The sequence below is a fragment of the Lottia gigantea genome (assembly GCF_000327385.1).
Source record: "Lottia gigantea unplaced genomic scaffold LOTGIsca_158, whole genome shotgun sequence".
Lineage (NCBI taxonomy): Eukaryota > Metazoa > Mollusca > Gastropoda > Lottiidae > Lottia > Lottia gigantea.
Window position 1 is genome coordinate 323,116 of NW_008707924.1, and position 24,081 is coordinate 347,196.

The 24,081-nt window shown below is 33.4% G+C and overlaps 1 protein-coding gene across 1 annotated transcript in view; it reads right to left on the bottom strand.

Moving 5' to 3' along the window:
- Window positions 1–2,743: 2,743 nt before the first annotated feature.
- LOTGIDRAFT_141290 (hypothetical protein) overlaps window positions 2,744–24,081 on the bottom strand; it is a gene marked incomplete at both ends in the record, with an annotated part of 46,388 nt that continues 25,050 nt past the window's right edge. Inside the window, 20 exons of the mRNA XM_009050898.1 lie at window positions 2,744–3,409; window positions 3,552–3,676; window positions 3,964–4,081; window positions 4,317–4,415; window positions 4,536–4,682; window positions 4,847–4,966; window positions 5,189–5,309; window positions 5,457–5,716; window positions 5,948–6,043; window positions 6,310–6,394; window positions 6,784–6,881; window positions 7,163–7,328; window positions 8,076–8,147; window positions 8,446–8,636; window positions 8,838–8,979; window positions 9,276–9,434; window positions 15,245–15,372; window positions 15,577–15,688; window positions 16,516–16,634; window positions 18,948–19,097. Coding sequence (XP_009049146.1) covers window positions 2,744–3,409; window positions 3,552–3,676; window positions 3,964–4,081; window positions 4,317–4,415; window positions 4,536–4,682; window positions 4,847–4,966; window positions 5,189–5,309; window positions 5,457–5,716; window positions 5,948–6,043; window positions 6,310–6,394; window positions 6,784–6,881; window positions 7,163–7,328; window positions 8,076–8,147; window positions 8,446–8,636; window positions 8,838–8,979; window positions 9,276–9,434; window positions 15,245–15,372; window positions 15,577–15,688; window positions 16,516–16,634; window positions 18,948–19,097 — 3,174 coding nt within the window. The remainder of the gene's footprint in view (window positions 3,410–3,551; window positions 3,677–3,963; window positions 4,082–4,316; window positions 4,416–4,535; window positions 4,683–4,846; window positions 4,967–5,188; window positions 5,310–5,456; window positions 5,717–5,947; window positions 6,044–6,309; window positions 6,395–6,783; window positions 6,882–7,162; window positions 7,329–8,075; window positions 8,148–8,445; window positions 8,637–8,837; window positions 8,980–9,275; window positions 9,435–15,244; window positions 15,373–15,576; window positions 15,689–16,515; window positions 16,635–18,947; window positions 19,098–24,081) is intronic.

Genomic DNA, 24,081 nt, shown 5'->3' on the forward strand with positions numbered 1-24,081 from the left:
TTACGTGAGCGACCTTGCGCGACCTCCGCATTAGTTTATTTTAATAAAAATGGGTTTTCTCTACAATATCAGCTAGTAGAATGAATCTAGTAATTTCAAGCAAGGTAAAATGTATTAATGTTTACTTTAACAAATACAAAATGGCGGATTTCACTTATTACCAAACGTCACAATTTTTTATCGGCCGAATTTCATTATAATCCCGAGCGGTAATCGGAATTCCAAGTATCGTCTGCTAGAATATTATCCAAGAATGAAGTCACGTGATCAACTAGCGGATTTCGTGTCAGCAGAAACTTTCTATGGAACACAAAGTGGACCATATTCTTATGTCGTTTCAGTGACTTTTAGCAATAAATCACGCTACGTATCATATTTTGTCAGTCACTTTTTTTTGTAAATCGTGGTTCTTTGAATGAATTGTCATTGGTTATAATGAATTGATATTAAAGATAAATACTAAGAGAAGTTAATTATACCACCCGGTATCCATACAACGTGTTTTTCTAGACTTATTTATAGATCAAACATTGTACACGAAAATAGGTGACGCATTCTGCCGCAGTTCCCGAGTTTGTTGCTCATGAAATATGGGTCAAAGTAAAGGATTCATTAAGAAAATCGAAATAAACCAATTTCTATTATTTTGTAGAATATCTGAGGAAACATCTAAGACATAAAATATTTTTTTTCGTTTTTTCAACTTTGACGAAATTCGGTGTTGAATTCTTATATCCACGAAAATAGGTTACACCACTGTATATACTTAACAAAACCAGTATATATTTTATTACGTAATCAATTATGGATTACACTTACACTATAACTTTTTTTTATCAATACTCTTCTCCCTTCAAAAACAGTACAACCTAATAATTAAAACATTTTGTAAACATAGATCCTGATTAACAATCATATATTCAATTTCAAAACTACAGATTGGTGTTTCTACAAAACTCTCAATATAGCTAGAAATCGTTAATTCATTTAAGAATAGGGAACTCAGACGTCGCATGGCGTAATATATTATCTATAGCTACACTTCCGTAGTCTTTTTCCTATAACCAGGTAAGCCCATGTCAAAACTATAACAATCACTAACAGTTACATTGTCAATATTGATATCGTCTAATAGATTGATTTCAACATCTACATCACTGACCCCTTCTGATACAATATAATCATCATCACTGATAACGCCCGGTCTATAATTATCATATTCTGATTCATAGGCAGCCGAACTATAATCACAATTGGCCGCAGCATCACAATTAGACATCTCACTACTACTCGCCAATGATGAGACACTGGTGTTTTCAGCAGTCATTGGTGTTTTACCGAAAATTAACGGCATTAGGTACGCATGCTTAGATCTTGGACTGCCACAAGTGGAAGATGCATTCGATGCATAATCATCTCGATCGCCAGGGATGAGATCCAAACTACGACAGTGACGCGGGGGTATCGTGTGAGCCTGACGACGTTTAATTTGATATGGATTAACCGATAAACGATTTCGAGAGTCTTTTTTCTCACGCAAATTGTCTTTCTTCGAGGATTTCTTGGATTTGTCTACATATTCATTTTCAGATTTTCCTTTACCATTAATAACACGTCTAGAATATTTCTTCTCTGGAAGACCAACAAGTGGTTGCCGCGTGAAATCTAAATCTACGTCATCACTAAGATCATAGACAAGGTCGTTCAAAGAGGAAGACGCCGAAAGTAGGGGAAATTTCGGTGTTGGCGGACATCGAGGTATACTATTAACTTCCTCATTTGATTTGCTTAAGTGTCTTTCCAGACTATTTAAAGTCACGCCACCTAACGGTTTGTAATCCAACTCAACGTATTTCACATCTGGGTGATTTAGGTTACGGATATTGGCTGGTTTAGAGTTCTTTAAATGTATTGGCTGTAAAACTACTATAGAGGAATGATCACTAGCTGGTTTCGAACTGATAGAGTCTTTATCACTATCAGAATTTTGGATTATTTCTCTTTTTAAACCCAAAGGTGACCGCACTGGTATTTTGCTGCGGGCTGTATTTGGTATAAGTTGAGCTGGCGGTATATACTTGGCCATTACCCCTGTTTCTCCTTCCAGTGCACCATTAGCCACTGATCCATGATCTGGGCCCAAGAATGGCAAGAGAGACATAGTTTTGCCATCTATGCTGGCTACCAAAGCTGATGTTGGCGTCAACGTGGAACCTGATGAACCACTTTCTTTTGAACCCGAGGAACTCCTCCTATTTTCACTTAGTGTTTTGAGAGATTGCTTCACTGGAACTTTATCAGTTTCTCCTTTCTCAGATGAACCACTGCTTCTCTGGCTTGGGGAATTTGATTGAGACTGTTCCATCGGCTCTCGATATATCCCAGTAACAAACTTTTCCTCTCCAGACTTGTTTTGTGATAAAGGTCTTGCTTTCGGTTTGAGCATAGGTTTATTTGGGTTAGCAGGGTTAACAATTTGATTCAGTTCCTTCATCATGTCTGACATCTGATTATAATCTTTGATTGGGTAATCTCTCTGTGATTGAGCATTAATCTGTGATTTAAAATCTTCTTCGTTAATCTCTTCAGGTGGTGGTTTTAATGGTTGTTTCATTGGTTGAACAATACCAGCATATACCAAGGGAGTAGGTCGAGCATAATGTAATGGATTGGAAGATACTGGGGGTTTAGAAGTCACCTCAGGTGGCACTCGATGAACAGGCTGAACTGTTGCGATTTGAATCTTTGTCCCTGGGACACTACTACTTTTCGTCATCTTGGGAACTGGTGGCTTCATTTCTGGACTATCTCCTTTCTTGGAGTCAACGCACTTTAATCCATCAAATAGAAAATTTTGAATAACAGGACTTTTGTTACTTTGCATCTTGACGTTCATATAGTGAACTGCTGGAAGTTCGGGGGAGTCAATTCGAGTGGTTGGTTGATCAGCTGCAAGACAGTTTGTTACAGAGGAGTTACTTAACTTCCTGTGTGGTTTACGATTTGGATCCTTTGGACTGTCAGTACCATTCTTACGTTTCTTGTTTAGACTGCTCGTTGGGGTGGCTCCGCTTCCTCGCTGTGAATCTATACTTGGTTGACGTTCAATCCCCAAAACAGTATAACTTGAAGGGATTCGTCCTTGTGAAGTCAATGAACCCTGCTTTTGTAATTCTCGTAGGTTGCCTCCACTTCCTTGCCTGATCATTATTGCCCCTTCTCGAGATGGTGGTCGAGGGAAGCGTGGACTATCTGGTGTAAGCGGTGACGGATTGTCCTGAAACATACCTCCAGATCTTCTTCCAACGAGGAAATATGTTATCATCTCTCCTTTCCCTTTCACAGTTATTCTTCCTCGACATTTGAAGTCATACATATCTTTTAAAGCTGCATATACCTCTTCAGTCACCTGTAAGAAACGATCAATATTTAAACAGAAATCGGACAGCAGATATCTTTTCTTAAAGTCTCTCTTTAGTTATATCAGTAACACGGAGTGTACTTCCCTCCATAATTTCAACCAATCATAAAAGCATCGCCAGTTATAATACCTGAATATGGTCTGGTTTACCAGTACTCTCCATTCTACTAGCCACATTAACAGTATTACCCCAGATATCATACTGGGGTTTTCTAGCACCAATAACACCAGCTACTACTGGACCTAAATTTACGCCTGAAATACAAGATTTATGGAGGCTATTCAATAAGATTAACCACATTTGGTGGGCCAATGAAAGAAATTAGACACTTATTATCCTATCATTTCGACAAGGCTTACAGTTTTTGACAGGTTTGAAACGTCACCATATCACGTTATGGTTCCGTTTTCTGTTTCCTCTATAAAAAGCATTTACCTGCTTTGCTTATACAATTTTTTGTATATTCTTTATACAAATTTACCTTCTTTGTTTACACAAATTTCTGTACTGATGCCCCTGTAATTCAATAACTACTACGCACCTATTTTGATAACGAAATGATTATACGAATTCTCGTTTATAATTCTCAGCTTGTCTTTCATTCCAAAAGCGAATTCCACCAGTAGTGCCAGTGAGTGAGTAACAGAGGTATCATTGTCCTGTAATAAAAATGTCAATGAAATATTATATACATGCGATTATTTGAAAATAAAGTTTCATAACTTTAGTTTCACTGTTGACACAAAATGTCTCGACTTAGCAACAATATGGTGGATGAATTGTTGAAATTAATGTTTGAACACTGTTATTTATTGACTGTGCATTTATAAACACTATTTATAGTGAAACATTGGATATTGATAGTATTGCTCACTTGAATATTAGTTTACTTACTTGAATCAAATACTCGGGCATCAGTCCAATAGCGGCCATATACGAACTTCCTATAGTCTTTATTTTATCAATAGCCCTGAATCGCGGTGCATTTAATAACTGTAAGAGAAGAATTATTGATATTTTTTTTCAGAAATCATTCAAGACAAGAGATCTGAACTGAAAACAGTCTGAGGTCGTGAGATGGCGTGGTTGTTACATATAATAACTGCTACTGACCTCATCAAAATCTGCAATTATTTCATTTAACACTCTTAAACATTCTACTCCTTGGTTATTGGCATCCAGTTCTGTGTAAAATTCTGAGAAGTTTGGTATTGAAGCAAAGAAAACACCAACTTTACTGTATTGTTGACTGTACAGGTCCTGTAAAATAAACATTTCACAAGAGTGTTTTTGTCTTATGATAAGTTTTAAAATTACATGAAACAGATTACCTGTGTTCTGCATCTACATCAAAGTTGTGTTCTCCTAGGGTTACAAGAACAAGAAAAACTATATCAAAAATGTTATGAGATTTATATTCTTACCATGAAGTTTCCACGTTGATTATCAACAAAATGAGAAGCAACATGAGACGGCAACATATTACATAAAATATTTCTATTATTAACTTGTAATTCTGTCATTTCAATTTTCTCTTCTGTAGCCTACAACATAACAAATACTGGGAAATGCAAGGTTCAATTTTTTTTTTATATGTTATTTATAAGTTCGTCGATGTTAAAGATTATATTCTAAACGCAGACCATAAAGTAATGAATCATTGCGCTTTGAAAATACAAATAGTTTTAATAACCACGACACAAATTCCCATGCTATACAACTACAATGTTAATGACATCCCGACTATATTTCAGATTTACACTCACTTGAACCTTCCATAGGAAATCTAATCTCGATGTCCATTCTTGTTGCCTCCCTTGTATATATAATGTTATAGTAAATATAATTAATACCACTATACCAATTATATTACTAGGTACTATGGTGCTGTAATATATATTGAAATATCAAGATACAAACTGCTTATCATTACAAATACATTAAACGAATAGAGGATTATATCATTTCCCATTAGGTTTGTCTCATAAATTAGTGTTATAGTCCACGCAATAAAAAAGTGTTAAAAATACTTACTTTGTCTTTTTATCAAAGACCAAGAATAACATTTCGTGTGTGAAAACCATCTGAACTATATATCCACTAGCCATTAAAATCATTAGGAATAGTTTAATTAAAGCTGATAATTTGAGGAATATTGAGATTGATATATAACCCATAATACAACTCAGATAAATATAATTAGGTATATCACAGGATAAATGATTGTCTGATTTTGATGTAGTAAATGTCACATTAGCCAACACATTGATGAAATTGCCTCCCTTACAACACAACTGAAATATAAAATACAATTGAGAGGAGAAGAATGTACAGTGTATATCGAATAAGGTCTCAATGCAATAAACTAAGTTAAGTGACAAGATGTGGATGAGATATCGCATAAATAATGAAAACTCGGTTAACATACACTCGACTATCTCAATATTTTTCATATTTAAATTCATGAAAGAAGTATCATTTATTCATTGAAGAACATTGTTGCTATATATATATGAAAAACTTACGACATTGATTTGAGTTGTTGCATAGATAAGTAAAATAGTTGTCATCATAACAAATAATCTTATACATGACGATCTTCTTATATCAAATAAGGTACACTGTAATCAATAGAAATCAGAACATAAGAGTTGTTGTATTCTTAACATGTTTGTCAATGAAAGAGAATTATTAACCATATTCAATTATTTCCACATTTCGTTATCATATAATCAGAAAAAAATAAATTGTGTATTCATATAAAGTCATGTTTACAAGCTCCATATACTAATGCCAACAGACACCAATTCTTTTTCATCGTCACGTGGTTTCACAGTGTGGTTTTACGATGTTTAAATGTTTTATTTTATAAACAGAATTACTGTACCTTTATATTAATACTGAGAATCAATATGAGTATTATGGAAATCCAGGTAAAAGTTGCAAGAAACATCATCAATAACAGCAGGGTTCTAGAATTTAAATCATCAGTAAATAAAAACTTTGAGTCATCTTCAACAAGAGTAGCGGAACATTTAGATTTTGTATGAACTTTAGATGAAAGTCTTTCGATTGCTTGGTGTTAATTTGGATATTATTTCTTTGAAGATGTATAACAAAGACTGATGTCAATTGAGTTTCACATTTCTGGATTTGATACCTGGATTTTGGCAGGTGATTTTGTTGTATTTGGATACACAGTCATATTGGAAAACTTAATTCGATAAACGCATGAAATATGTAAAACATTGTGAAATATTAGTAAACAAATTCGTGGAATCAGAATCACTATTTAAGTCTGCATCTATAATTGGGGATTTGACATTTAATAGCGACAATTTCATGGCTGAGATAGATTTACCTAGGTAATATAACTGTCTGCATTCCAGCGATACAAATTAACATTACCATGGCACAAATCATACTTCCACTGAAGGCAAAATCACCAGCTGCTTGGTACTAAAAATACAAAAACATATTAAACGACAAGTTAACATCATCCTCGTTGTCTTTTTCAAGAATACCCATTAAATGTAACATTTTAAAAAGGTGCGTAGGTAAAACAGGACGTAATGTAAAATATATTTCAAACAGAGAGGTAAAAGATGTACAAAAAGAGATCACTAGTTTCGAATGTTGGACTAATACTTTTTTGGATAAATCAAAAGATCACCATAAGATACCAAGAGTTTACACACAAATTAAATTAAAATTCAAACTGAGCATAGGCCTAAACTTACCCTCTGTTCTTTTAAAGAAGTTTTAAATCTGAGAGTAACGAAGTTAACATGGTTGGATTTCTCTTGTTCTACATAACGGGCTGTAATAGCCTGAGCTAGATATTTATTAACACGATTCGTTGGTAGTGGAAATTGTGAATGTCTGTAAATACAATTTTTATTGGAGCTAACTTATCGAAAAATTGTTTTAAATAAAACATCTCAAGCGTTTATATCAAAAATTGAAAACGGCTGGAAATTTGAAGCTACCCAGACATTCATAATAAAATCATATTTTTTAAAGTTATCGATTACTCTACACACTAAAAGATACGGAGTTATAATCATTCTACTAAACTATAATAACGAAAATCACATTTCAGATAAAAAGACAACATGAGTTTAAAGAAAGGTGCTTACTACATAACCAAAGAGATTGGGTTTTATCGCGACGACGTTATCCGAAGCCATGTAGTCAGTTTCATATGTGTGTGTGTGACTAAACAGTAAACTTGTAATAAGATCTTCAATTAAGGATTTAGATCCTACACACATGACTGAAATAACTTATTCTTACCTTTCTTTAAAAGGCTTCCGTAATCTATCTGTAACTGAAGCAAGCCGGCTCTACAAAACAATAAATATCCTTAAAATGTCATTTAAAGTATATTTACTTACATAAGTAAACGTGCCGTATAAACGGGGCTTAAATCAATCTATCCAAAAGCGGGAAATATATTTATTTGTAATTCATGAACACAGAATTACGACTATAAATGATGATCATAAATTTCTTGTTGCAAAACTTCAGATGATTACACATTTTCAAGTTTTTTAATGTCACTGTAGCGATTAGATTCGAATGTATTTTATTATTCCATAGAGAATGGATGCCTGACGTCAGAACAAAGATGAAAAAAATCACACATATCACGATGTAAAAGAAAAAATTGTATTGAGGTTAAAAATTGTTACTTTATCAGAACGTGAGTAAAATAAATAAGTCCTGTCAACCATAATCTAATAAAGCTTCTCACGCTGGAAATTTCGAAATCAAGACCAAGTTAAATATCAGACAGAAGGAAAACAAAAGGTCAAATGTTTCAAAATAATTTTTGTTTTCATTTCATTTTTGCTTATATTGATCTAAAAAAATCTCACAAATTCAAACCTCTTGACACATAGACATAACATGGTGGAATACTAATTAAAAGTTAATGATAACCTAAACAATCACAAAATGAACATCAGAGGCTAGAGGCACTTTTGGTCAATTAACCAATTTAAGTATTTAGATTCAGAACATTCTCCGAAAAATACTCACTAATTTAGACGATTTATTTTCTTCTTGTGTTGGTGTTAAAACATTAGAAAATGGAATTTCTGCGTTAAATTTCACTGCTTGCATCAATCTCATTACGCAATTTGAAACATTTTTAAAAGATAATTTCTTTGGTCGTAAACCTGCCCAGTCTCTGTATAAAAGGGAGCTATGCTGAAATGCAAAAAAAAAGTTCTCTCAGTACAGGAAGAGATTTTAGCGCAAGATTTAATTTTTGGTTCCAAACAGAATATCCAAGACAAAAAGGACTGGATCTGAAAATTTCACACGACCCATCTTGAGATATGAAGATAATTTTTGAAAGAAGCCGTTCGTAATGGTCAAAGCATCTTATTATATTCCATCAATACTTACTCTTCTAGGATGTTTAGCTTTAATAAAGAAGGTCTCTATGGTATGTTGTTTAAGAAAAGTGTTTCTATCACCACCATTACCAGGTTCGACTTCATATTCCCCATGTAAATGATCTAATGTTGTCTGAGTAATATGGACCATACTGAAATAAATCATTTCTTTGTGAAATATCTAATTTAGGAATCGAACTTCAACTCAGATCATCGATTGACTGTCATCAAGGGTACATAACTAATAATGGTGTGTCGAGATACAGATTTATTATCAGTGATATAACCTTCTAGAATTGTGTCAGATTTATACCAGAGCGGACCTTTGAAACATTCTTATATGTCCAAAATAAAGTGTGTAAGAACACCCCCGATTCGCCAGCGCTGTACATTTCTTTCACTTGCAGATTACGATGTTTCGAGGGTTGAATTAAAATTGCAAACAAACCCAGGCAATCCACCAGCTTCCATCTGATTGGCTAGTGTTACATCATGTGACCACACATCATACTGCCAGCGTTTCAGGCCTAGAACACCACAGAGAACAGCTCCTGTATGCAGACCAACTCTCATGTTCAATCTTACATCTGTAGATTCACACACGGATCTGAAATAAGATACCATCCTTTAGATCAAAGATAGCTTGCCAGGCAACACACAACATCTTTGTTATCAATTCCAATTATCACACAAAGTTTCAAATGGAATGAAAAATGGACTCTATTGAGTGCATGAACAAATTTGACATGTTTAAAGTCAAGGGCTATAACTCAAAAACAATCAAATGCAATCTTTTCCAATTTATCATGACGCCAAATTCTCACTTGCACATTAATGAGTATCCTCACGAACACATTTTACACGTTTTGACTAAGTTATGGGTAATAACTAAAAGACAGTTTATTGAAAAACATAAAATTTTAACTTGACAGAGATCTAATTAATTCCAATACTCACACCAAGTTTCATCAAAATCCATTGAGAACAAATGTTGACGAACGGATCGACGAACAGGGGCGACGGCAATATACGACCACGTTTTCTTGTGGACGTATAAAAATCCAAATCAAAACTCCTTTTCAATAATGGTTTAGCCAAGAACATAATAAAACATTTTACACACGATTACAAACGTGCTCCGATTTTTTTGTTTTTGTGGGTAGAGCACAATATTATTTATCATTAATTTAAAGATATATTAATATTATGCACTTTTGGAATGCTTAGCTTCAGTGTTTTGAGATCTGAGACCTGTACAGAAAGATAACCCTTTGATCAGCAAAGGTCACTCAAGGTCATATTGCTAGGACATACCAATGATTAATCTATTGCTTTTAATCAGGAATATCCCCGGATACATGATGAACTTTGACATGAAAGAAGGTCAATCTATAAGGCTAGAGATTAATAATAGTGGTATTTAATCATATATCATCTATATATAATAATTAAAGTATAATACATCATAGGGATAAACTGATCATTATAGTCATATCTATATTACCCCTCTTTCCGAGACGGTAAACTCTCTTAATAAGCCTCTTTAATCTTTCCCGAATATCACATCAATTAATCGTTTATACATTATTTAAGGAAATTAAACCAATAAATGGGAACTGAAAATTGGAAGCAGGTTTCAAATCGACAATCGACGAAAGTTAACAAACATAACTGTAATTGCTTCTCATTTCTTTTAAATGAAGTTCTTACAACATAGATATAAGTAAGCATCAATGTTCCTGGCAGCATCTATTCTATGCTGGGGTATTCTAACCTCCCATAAGGTTGCAGTACTACCAAATATACTAACAAGTGTTGAATTTCCAAAACGTATCTAATGCGAAAACACCTGGCTTGTTATAATCAATAGAGTAAGAGATTTCTTCTAGTTGGTATTTACCGTCTCCTTCAATTATTTTCCAACTGACAATTTCAAGCGAATCAAATTATGTTCAATTTAATAAATAACCATTACAGATCACAAAATCAATGTAAAACGAGGATAAAGGAGAACAAATTTTATTTAATGAAGCTGTTAAATATTTTAGATTACTAGTACATTACAGGTTAAGCCTCAGATGCAGATTGTCGAGGGCTCTGTTCGCATTTCTTGGGAAAAACTGGCGAATGTGAACATTAGGTCAGAAAAACATAGAATTCATAGAAAAGTTAATCTAGATCAATATGCTGCATATTTTTGGAATGAGATGCAATGGCTAATCAAAATATTATAAAAATATCTTCAATGTTATTCCATATAATAGTGAATTTTCATGTTCATATCTCGTGACTATTAGATAGACTCCAGACTATATTAGAATAACGTTTCCCTTTAAGAATTATTTCCGGTAAAGTCGATATAAGGTTATATTAAGTTTCTATTTGAATGACGAGTTAATATCAGCAAATACAAACAAAATAGTTTGGAAATAATTTGATTAATTTGATATTACCTTCACAATCTCTCATTTATAACTCCTCTTATTGACATTTGATTACATACAAATTGCTGCGAATGTACAGGTCTGCAGCAGTAAAGAGTAGCACTTAGGGAAGGGGTGGATATATCCATGGATTTTGGCTATTTAATTATATACAATGGATGATCAGTGTGTTTTTTAATAATAACCGAGAGCATATTTCTCCAGTCAAAAAGAGTAATCCGATCAGATACTGAAAATTGACCACTGTTGTGTTCGCTTCGGTCCGACGAGTGGAGCCCCACTTCAGGCTACACTGAAGATTGTCACAAGAATATACAGTACACATCTAGAAAAACTACGCACTATTATTATAACAATAATTCCAGCTTCATATTAGCCTATAAATATATTTAATACACTGAGATTAATGAGTTCCATGTTTGTTAAAAGTTTCAGTAATTGAGAATCGTTGTGGACAATAAAACATTTCATCCTTATTCAAATAAACCATTCAAACATCAGAATAATAAGCCATAAATATCAGATTTGAAATTTATTGTTACAGCACCAAATTGACAAGTTTTGTTTTCAGAAAGTTATTTTTAACTTACACATGCAATTTGGAAATATAAAATGCTTTCTAAACAAATAATCGGGGTGCTGTACACCTATCGAAATCTGGATTACGATGGTAGAATCTGTTTAATGTGATTCGGTAATGAAATTTTGGCTCCAATACAACATATTGCTATATATAATACTTATATCTAAGAGTGTGAGAAAAATTTAGTTTAATTTTGTGGATTCTGTTGTTCGAGCTGAATTAGGACAACCAGCGCTGATTTTAAGTCAAGATATAGTCAGAAAAATGTCGTTACAGACTGGTGAAATGTGACATCTTACGTGGGTAGTGGATCTATCTGTCTCTCACGAGATAAAAAGATACAAAATACCAAAGGAAGCAAAGGGAACAGACCAGTTAGTCCTTGGTTTAAAATAGTGCGTGTACCAGTAGCGTGTTATCTATTATAGGTAAACGACAGTTAAGACCTCACTAATTAATTATCAACGTTTGTTTTAGACAATCATTGATCAATAGGAATTCTAATTACGAACAATTGATTCAAACCACTATGTCCAGGATTTTAGTTCTCGAGATTTTCTTGAAGGAAAGTCTGTATCGTTCTCGACAACCTAAGCGAAAGAGCGAAGCGAAGATAAAGAAGCTAAGCAAAGCTTTGATTTGCTACGCATCGCTTAGCTTCGCGATGTCAAGACAAATCTGTAAACGCTAGTTTGTTTCGTTTGTCTCTGATTGATTGTAAAAGACCACAGCGAAGCTAAGAAGTAGGACCACACCCTTGAAAATGAACTTGCTAAGTTCGCTTCATAGCTGAGCTTCGAAGGTTTCTACGCTTAGCGGAGTATCAACCGGTCTTAAGTCAAACTATGAATGAGTCTGAAGTCAAACTGTGGGTACTTGTTAGGACAATCTAAAGATAATGTGGTGATAACCGCGGAAACATCTGACAACAATTTGGGAATGAAAATGAGGACAAACTAATGATGGACGCATCGCCAAACTGTGGTTTAATGGGGTGACAATCCGCAAGTAAATTTGCGGAAAAACTGAAGATACATGTGAGGACAAACTGAAAGGGTAATGCTCTAATACGTTTGTGATATACACAGCGTCAAATTAAGGACATAAAAGCCAACAAACAATGGATAAATGAGACCTCAAATTGAATATGTAAATGCAATGTTAAATTGAAGATAAATGTGACCTCTAACTGAAGATGTAAATGTTCTGTCAAACTGTAAATAAAAGTGACATCAAACTGAAGATGTAAATGTTCTGTCAAACTGAAGACAAATGTGACCTCAAACTGAACATAAATGTGACCTCAAACTGAAGATGTAAATGTGACCTCAAACTGAAGATGTAAATGCAATGTAAAATTGAAGATAAATGTGATCTCAAACTGAAGATGTAACTGCAATATCAAACTGAAGATGTAAACGTGACCTTAAACTGAAGATGTAACTGCAATCTCAAACTGAAGATAAATTTGACCTCAAACTGAAGATATAAACATGACCTTAAACTGAAGATGTAAATGCAATATCAAACTGAAGATGTAAATGTGACCTCAAACTGAAGATGTAAATGCAATCTCAAACTGAAGATAAATGTGACCCCAAACTGAAGATGTAAATGCAATGTTACATTGAAGATAAATGTGACCTCAAACTGAAGATGTAAATGTGACCTCAAACTGAAGATGTAAATGCAATGTAAAATTGAAGATAAATGTGATCTCAAACTGAAGATGTAACTGCAATCTCAAACTGAAGATAAATCTGACCTCAAACTGAAGATGTAAACGTGACCTTAAACTGAAGATGTAAATGCAATATCAAACTGAAGATGTAAATGTGACCTCAAACTGAAGATGTAACTGCAATTTCAAACTGAAGATAAATCTGACCTCAAACTGAAGATGTAAATGTGACCCCAAACTGAAGATGTAAATGTGACCTCAAACTGAAGATGTAAATGTGACCCCAAACTGAAGATGTAAATGCAATGTTAAATTGAAGATAAATGTGATCTCAAACTGAAGATGTAACTGCAATCTCAAACTTAAGATAAATCTGACCTCAAACTGAAGATGTAAATGTGACCCCAAACTGAAGATGTAAATGTGACCTCAAACTGAAGATGTAAATGTGACCCCAAACTGAAGATGTAAATGCAATGTTAAATTGAAGATAAATGTGATCTCAAACTGAAGATGTAAATGTGACCTCAAACTGAAGATGTAAATGTGACCTCAAACTGAAGATGTAAATGCAATGTTAAATTGAAGATAAATGTGATCTCAAACTGAAGATGTAACTGCAATCTCAAACTGAAGATAAATCTGACCTCAAACTGAAGATGTTAATGTGACCTTAAACTGAAGATGTAAATGCAATCTCAAAGTTAAGATGTAAATGTGACCTTAAACTGAAGATGTAAATGTAATCTCAAACCGAAGATGTAAAAGTAATCTCAAACTGAAGATAAATGCAATCTCAAACTGAAGATGTAAAAACAATCTCAAACTGGAGATAAATACAATCTCAAACTGAAGATGTAAATGCAATCGCAAACTGAAGATAAATGCAATCTCAAACCGAAGATGTAAAAGTAATCTCAAACTGAAGATAAGTTTGGAAAGAGGTCGTAAAGCAAAACTAAAGATATATGTAATGACCAAAGGTGATCTCGTCACAAGGTATTGTCCTACAAATGGTGATAAATGTAAGGTCACATCGGCGAGACCAAGAAAATTTACTCGCTTGGATAAAAGTATGGAGCTTCGTGACTCTGACAAGACGACAGACAATCATCGTATTATGAACATTACGTTTATGAAACTGTAACAGATAGTAATGTCTACGCTGATGAAAATTGTTTGACCACTTGGTAACGATGATAATACCTACATAACCTTTTGGAATAGATGGTATAATTTGTCTTCGCATTATAAGTAGACAATATAGTGGCTTTATCTCTTATACAATAGATCAATATAGATAGTTTAAATTCTACCAATTTAGATTTTTTAGTAATTAAAAAGATCTATTAAGCTGTTTTTTGGTCAATTATTGAACGGACAACTTATCACATTCTTGAAAGGGAGTGACTGTCGTTTCCCTTTGTTTAAGTAAAATCGGTCGAGCAACTATGTCGGACCGGAATTGGTTCACTCCTATCTAGCCTCTGGTAGTTACATTAGATATCGTGCTTTGACCAGTTTGGCATATCCTTTATAATAGGTGTCCCTTACCTCATAAATCAAAATGGATTCCAACAGTAGAAAATGACAATATGACAATATCCATAATACAAAAGGAAGAAACTGTGACTTCATATCAAAATTATCTTATCTAAATCTGAATAAAAATACCTGTCTAGACATTTTAAAAAAAAAATGGTACTCACGCTATGGCATCAATCATGTCTAGACCCATCTCAACACAACATTTGGCATGGTCAGAATGTGGTTCCGGTAAGCCACTGACACAGTAGTAACAATCCCCTAGAATCTTAATACGTAAACAATTATTGTTCTGAAATAAAAGTTAACGTAAGCTATTGTTATTAATGATGTCAGACGAAAATTAAGACAAAATTCAACAAGAAACGTAATATAATAATTTTTTCAAACGATCAACATTAGGTTATTACTCTGGGGTACAAATGAGCTTGTTTGCTCATGGATTTTGTTATCTCGTTTTGAACTTAGTAGTAAATTTACAATTGTTACAAATTACCTTAGCAAGGTGATCAAATCGCCCAAATAATTCATTTAAAATACGAACTAATTCCTGTGCAGTACACTGAGATGCTAGGACAGTAAATCCAACAATATCAGCAAACAGTATCCTGCAATATAAAAAGTAACATGTAGACCAAGTACAGGCAGGTATTAGTACAAGCAGTGTACTTCAGGAAACGCTAAAGTACACGAAAGTTAATCTTATGATTCATTTACAGGACTAATCTGTTCTGCAACTAAACAATGAAACTGGATTGTCATTAAACCCCAAACCACCATGAAAGACGTATGTCTATGTGGTCAATGTTTGACTTAATTGCTTATCACCGTTCAATTGCCTGTCTATAAGTATTATATAATATACAATGAACAATTCTTATAGACAGTTAAGTTTATTTCAAGATATAGATGAAGACAGCGGACAAAAGTCGATAAAATCAATTGACGGTCAGTAATTCAAGCGAAATAAACGAAGTAAAATATCACTAGAGAATTTCTTACAGCCGCTAAAGGGATTAGGTACGCTTTGAGTTTCTCGGTTTTTTCCAATAAGAAGCATTTTGATTAAGAAAATGATAACTACGAGATCAAATATCCTCCCATCTCTATTGATTAAACTCCTGGCAACATGCAACAATATAAGTTTGTTTTATTGCTAATCTGTTTTCAGCACAAACATGGCGTAACCTTAGTTCCATGTTTAAATATTAGTTCCAAAAACTTTTTCCTGATTCTCACAGAAACTTCATTAACATTCCAGTAACAAAACGTTTTCGAATTGTACACATTCATTACGTTCAACAGTCTTGTTGCCAATGCCTTTACCCGTGTTCTATAAGGCCGGTATATAATAGATTTTTCCTGGGAATAGAAAAAACTACCTACAAAGTGTTGTACTGTTGTAGTCAGGCTTTAGAGCCTACGATTTACTTACGTGACATTATCGTGTCTCTGTATGTATATTTTATGGAAGGGGCCATGATGTGGGTTGGTCATATCCCTCTTCATCTCTATAGCAACATGCTGAGGAAGGACACTTAACAACAACTTTTCCTGAAACAGAAAGTGTAAATTGACCATGTTTTGTCTGAATGTATTGAATCAGCCATCGTACAAAAAGCAACATTATAATAAACAAACAAATTTTGATCAGATAAGTTTTTCAGCTATAATTAGCCTATCATTTTTCATTTTTCGTCTGTTAGATTGGTCTAAATAGAAAATCTATATCAGTGACTGATACTTGTTGTCTACTAGTTTCTGAGAAGTTTCGCCATCAAGATTGATTGTACTAAGATAATGAATAATGATATCCACATCGACTGTCCCAGAAGGGCTGGTTATTTGTCTTAAGACATTGGCGATAACCTGTTAGTCACACTCTTGTAATTGAATGCGTTGTAGCATGCTTCTGATAAACATGATGCAAAAAGAACCTTGTCAAATCTGGACCCGAATGCAATAAGAATGCAAGAAATACAGTCTCAAAATGTGATACGGACTATCTTTACGCATTGACAAATACGCAAGTATAAAAAATAATCCAATTGCTTTCAAATGCAGCATAATCTGATATACAATGTAATTTGCTGTAGAAATTGAATGAAATCTAAGGAAGTATCTAATCTATTTGATAAATTGTTAGTGCCAGTGAGACTTAGTCAGTGTTGATATAAACCAAAATAAATAGATAACTTTAATATTATATAACAAAAGATTTATGTTATTTCTTATCAGTTATTGTTTATAGATCATAGCTCTGTTTCAGTAAATTATAACTTGGAGTTATAACTTAATAGCATTCTTCTATATGATTGGTTAATGACAAATGTATTTGAATTCAATTGTTTTCTTTTCAAGAAGAGATTTTCATTTAATCGGCTCTTGCACGCTCTTGAAAACGCTTTTTACTTTTTTCTTATCAAGTTGACAATGTGCTTTCCATTGAGGGCTGTAGATTAACTGTTGAATACTGTTTAGGTTTAAATAATGGTAAGGAAAGTAAATTTTCAGACGGGAATAAAATGTTTTTCAGGCAGCCAGTTGAAAAGCCAACGGGGAGGTAGAGGGGGCAGCACAATTTCGAGTTGTGCAAAATATATTTAGAAAAATTAAAATAAAAATATAATCTTTTTTTAGGTCTGCCTGAATTGCTTCCGTTTTAAATGAAAAGACAAGTTATTTCAATTAAAAAACTGAGATTAATGATTCATTGACCTTGTAAGGGTTTTTGCAAGGATTATTCAGAACATTGACAGGTCAGAAGGACTGCAGTTGTCTACCATTATTGATTCTAACAATGGTTACATGACAGACATAGGTTTCCAACATGTAAATCTGACTAAGTTGAAGACGTAACTGAGTTGGTCACATAAATTCTTTCCACCAAATATTATAAAGCATGTCTATTTTATAAAAGCAAATGTAATTAATCAATTCTACTTATACTTCAGGTTTGAAAGTAGTTTTATTAAATTAATGTTGGATAAAATGACGGGCCAGACATTGGATTCTAAAGATATGATCGTGAAGAAGTTCATTTTCTACCATCGTCTTTTCTTAATTTACAAACTAAATCGTGGAATATACATGATTCTAGCATTTGAGATTAGAATTCGATGCCATGAAAATAGAAAGGTAAAATCGATACTTTAATATCTGATATTCTGCTTTTGTTGAACTGAAAAGTGCTTCTATAAATAAGGTCCCTACGAAAACAATCGTCAAATTCGCATTTGACCGCCATCTTATCAGTCCCATTGCTCACACCAAGTTTTATAAAAATCAATTGAAAATTGTAGCTTCTATAGTGCCTACAAAAAAAATTTGACGCAATTTTACTAAGTCAAGGGCAACAACTCAAAAAACCGTTCATCGAAAAAACGTCAAATTAGAACTTGACCGCCATCTTATCAATCCCAATGCTCACACCAAGTTTCATGTCACAATCAAATGAAAACTATTGTGCCCTCAAGAAATCTGGACGGGCGGAGCGACGGAGCGACGGACAGGGGCGACGACAATATACGACCACATATTCATGTGGGCGTATAAAAATTAAATGTAGTTTTACGCCAAACTGTACCACACCTTAATGATGTAAGAAAAAGGGTACTTTGATTTGTAAGAAATCATTTTCAAAATGAGAATCTATAATTCTATCTGTAAGAATTGGTATATTCTACTTTGTAAATTGGTAGACAGGTAGATCATCAATAATCAATTTTATCTAATGTCTCGATTTAGACTTGATGATGTGGTTTTAATTGATTAAAAAATTCTAAAATCGTTTTCTTTTCTGGACAGTATCTTATAAGTTAAAGAAGCGGTGTGAGAAACAGATTTTCGTCGTAAATGTATACTGACCAGTTTTTCATTTTCATCTTCAATTTCCAGTCTAGCAGCAATGCAATTTCTTGTGTCCATGAACGTTTTTCTCTGCGACCTCTCAGTTAAGTTATGTATTAATATACCAGCAACGTTTACACACAAAAACAACACACCATTTGCAATCAACTGAAATTATCAATTGTCAAAAATAAATACATGTATATAAAAAGCATACATTAAAGGCGGGTTTCTTTATTTTTTAGTCTCAAATTAAACAAACTATTTGATTAATCGGTGTTTTTAATGAATAATCATGTATTCTTAATCATGTCATTATGTTCTTATTGCATATAATTAAGAGTTCTAACCAATCTTAAATGTCCATGTATGTACAGTCTGGATAAACAAAAAAAGACTTTTTGACCTTTCTTGATCGGTCACTCATTGGAATTCTTTCTAATTTAGCTAATTATGAATTAATTATAGACAGTTTACATTAGCTCTAGAAGGTTTTATTCTACTTTAGGACCTCTTCGTGTGGAAGATTTGAAACCTTTTATCCACCAAACCACTACTATTGAACGTTAGGTGTTTTAGAGATGCAGGAGTATTTTCTTATATCACACCATCTTGCAATCCAAGCCATTAGAACACCACTACTTTCTATTCATATAAGAATTAGTATTTTCATTTTCATAAATGAAAATAAGGGAACCCATCTTTAAAACAAAGTAGTGACAGAAGTTTCTATAGTTTGGGCTGTAAGAAGATGAAATGATAATACAATACAAAATTATGTCATATAATGTATGTTTTATACTGTCTAATATTTCTATAAACGAGTAATATTGTTAATAGTGAATGTGCAACTCAGTTACAATATACATATATCATGCTGTTAAAAAGATTTGTATGCTACACTATTTAAATGCACTGTTTATGTATGTTACACTATTAAATGTATATCCGTTACACTGTTAAATGGAGCCGCGCTGGCTCACTAACCTGAAGGTCCAGGGTTCAATCCCGACAAAGGTCAAGATAATACCTTCGGATTTTTCAACCCGGTTTCCCCTGTCAGTGATGCAGGTAAGAGGGGATGGAACAATAAACCCAGGCCCCATGTTCTACAGGCTGTGCACGTTAAAGATCCCTCGACAGTTGGAAATTGAAAAAGAGCAGGCTAATGCCGCTGTCCTGTCAAATTTTCCTCATTGCACCCTGCATGGTGTTGCCCGTCTTCATTAGACCATTGCATTTACATTGTTTAAATGTATATCTGTCCCATTGTTAAATGTATATCTGTTCAAATATTTGATCGTGTAGACGGGGCTTTATACTCGTAAATGTACACACTGTATAATGTATATGTGACTTAGAATGTTAAGTGTATATATTTATGATACATTGTCAAATGTATTGGTGTTACACTGAATATGTGTTTTGTAACATTAAATGTTTAACATTCCGCATAGGTTCATGATATCATTAACAATTGCTGGCAAAATGTATAAATTACAACAGAAAAGTCATCAGTTCTTCAGTTATCAGATTCTTCTTGGAATCGATAGCTTTGAACAGTATTAAATAGATACTGTCAACATAATATATCATATTTATCAATTTATCAAATTTCATGTGCTTATTATATGTAAGTATAACCAAAAGAATAAAAATTGTTATTTCATAGATTCTAATGATAAAACATCAGTCGGACACTGTTCTAGAATAGTCTTTATTTGATTAAACTGAGTGAAATATAAACAATTCCACATTTTTCATACAGACAGATAAATCTTTGAATATAAATTAATTAAAGCCATGTTAGTATGTACCTCTAGACATCAGTAGATTGTTTGCGGCATTTCTTGTGGACTGTGTATTTTGTGAAATTTTGTAAAAATGTTGAATAGGAAACTCAGTAAACAAATTTCAACAACAACCAGGTAGAAAAAGGAGGTCATTCACGTCCATAAAATGCATTGGGATCAAAGGAGTCAGTTTACCAACCAAATTGAAGATGCTACAATGTTGTTTCTGTTATCTCCGAACCTGCATGTACTATAGTATTTTGAGAAATTCTTCTACACAGCGGCTTTAAATCCTAATTGATCCCCGAGACTCGAATAATATTTATCTTTGATTACTTCATTGAACCTTCTACGACTTCAAATAGTTTTAATCGGAGAATTTAAGTAGCATGAAAGAGAATACTTTTTAAAGTACAGTTTCTAATTTCAAAACAGAACAGATATTACCATTCAGCGTCAACATCTAACTTCCAATCGTACCCGTTTCACTTTACTTCTTTTTTTTCTCGATAATTGGTATTAATGAATCAATCCTGATCAGTCAATCCTAGGAACAAAGCATTTTATCTGGGGAAATTGATCATGCTTTACAATCCAGTGATCGCCCTCTTGAGGATAAAAATATATCAAAAGTGGTAAAAATACATAAAGAGTGCCGAGCAACTCGAAATGAAGATACTATCTGGTTGTTATATTCAAGAAGAGACCAAAAGACAGATAAATAGACAGATGCGCCATTTTGGGGGGTTGATTTGAGTCTTGAATATATGTAAATAGTCTTCAGAAGTACTAGAAATATACGAAAATTGCATAATTCCTTTTCCTATTTCTATAGATGTCTTTTCTATATATGGCAGTGACTCTAGAAACTTATTATGAACACTATTACTGATTGGCTTAGCTAAAACAAATCCCGTTTCTCAGACGAGACTAAGGTATGATTGGTCAAGAAAATAGCGCAACTGTGTATATGTATAAAATCTTGAAATTGACTAGGTATTGGACACTCAACAGGAAGATGTTCACGCAATTTTGTTTAAAACCTTTATTGCAATTCATAAAAACTCTTATGACCAATTTGAGTGAGTATAAATTGAATCGCATCATGTTAATATGCTATAACAAGTTTCATTGCAGAAACATCAGAGAACATCTTTCCCCCTTTTGTTGGAAGCTCCCCCCCCCCTCCCCTGTTATTTTTTTCCCATCTTATCGCAATGGCTTTTTTTCGAACATCAATATATACATGCATATCAAGTTTCATGAAGATCGGGTAAAAACTGTAACCTATATCATGCTAACAAGCCAAATTTGTCGCGTTTTTATTAAGTCAAGGGCAATAACTCCAACACAGATCATCCAATTGATACAAATTTTGAACATAATTGAGATTTCAAAATACATACATGCTTACTAATGTCTAATGAAGATCACATAAAAACTGTAGTCTCTAATGTGCCTAAAAGCCAAATTTGACACGTTTTTACAAAGTCAAGGGCAATAACTCTAAAACGGATCATTCGATTATTACCATTTTCGATCTTGACCGAGATCTCATCAATATATCATGCATACCAAGTTTCATCAATATCAAATAAAAACTGTAGTCTCTATCATGCCTACAAGCCAAATTTGAAGGGTTTTTACTAATCAAAGGAAATAAGTTAGATTTGACGCGTTTTTCTTATGTCAAGGGAAATAATTCCGACACAGTTCATCCAATTGTTATCAATTTCGAACTTGACCGAGATCTCATCAATATATACATGAATACCAAGTTCCATCAAGCTCGAATACAAACTGTAGCCTCTATCGTGCATACAAGAAATGTGGACGGGCGGACAGGGGCGACGGCAATATACGTCCACATTTCCATGTGGGCTTATAACAATTATGACTATACTATTCATGAATTGTTTGTTTATTTAACTCCCTTTTATCGCTTTTATATTTTACTTACTTATTGTTTTTCCATTTTAACTGACTTTACTTGCAGGGAAAAATAACCAATATTAGCCTATAGACTGGGGGTTCAGAAATGGCTGAATTTTCATATTCCCATTTGTCAAATACGTATTTTGGAAAGGCTCATAAAAGGAATTTGATCGAAAAGTTATGACAGTGTCGAAGTCTAAGATATTGGATCAGTTTTAAAAGGTGATCTAAACAAATCTGACTTTCAGTAAAGCTCGGGAAAATACAAATGTATTATATTTTGTATATTTATAATATGTAGATGTATTGTATATGATACAGTATATAGCATCCACTGTTAATACAGTTCACATTGACAACTAATATCACAACTTATACCCATACTTTTCTCTATTCTTTGATTGTACGTGTAAATGATTGGTCGATACACTTACACGTTTTCTGATATAGGTGCAGCTACAGAGTCTAGGTTTACCCCAATGACGGCTGAGGTTCAACTGAAGACAACAGTTAATTCAGACTCTTGTTGGTGTAGATAATAGCTAACTTTGGGCACTTCCAGCTGCTCTGTCTCATAAGACTCCACTTTCTAGTCGCATGGTTTTCTCGGTGCAAGGCCTTGTACACCACGGATATAACAGATACATATAGAAATCCACAGCGAACTGCTTTGAGGCAAAATTTTCATAGCAGTACAATCAATAGAGCAACTGACAAACGGAAATGAAAACATCGTATTATCTTTAAACCGTTTCCTTATCAAAATTCATCGAGGACCACTTTACAATATCTTTTAACAGCACTATCTGGAAGTTTTATTTCACTCTTGGGAAACGTTGGATTACACAGCCTTTCTTGCTTTCAATTCAAATAACGTCAAGCTTCAATATATATGCATATGTAATGGTGAATTTTGTTCGTGTAAGTGGTTATCGGATTGTAACTTGAAAAACATGACCAAATGTGAATATACCTGCGTATATATTCAGCCATTCTCTCACAGGTCTAGCAAATTATTGCGTGCCGTTTCATTTTTTTAATGCGCTCTATTCTTCACTTTCCCAGTATTCTTGAGAGAATAAATATTCTCCTCAATACACTACCTTTAAAGTGCAGAATATATGGACACATAATTTCAATTTGAATGACAAATGATCTGTATATATGACAGTTATAAAATAACAGTATCAATTGATTGATGATGTTAGACCAAAAAACGATTTTCTTTCAACAGAATATAACATTTATTTAAGTTGATATAAAAACCAGGCTATTTGTTTCTATTACTGGTAAAATAATGAAGTTAACCTCAATTTTCTAACAACTCATGTTGTAATTTTGTGTAAGAAATCATCTGTTTTCTATTACAAACACTACTTTATATCCGAGACAAAGGAATTATTGGCCCAATTCCATAACCAAAC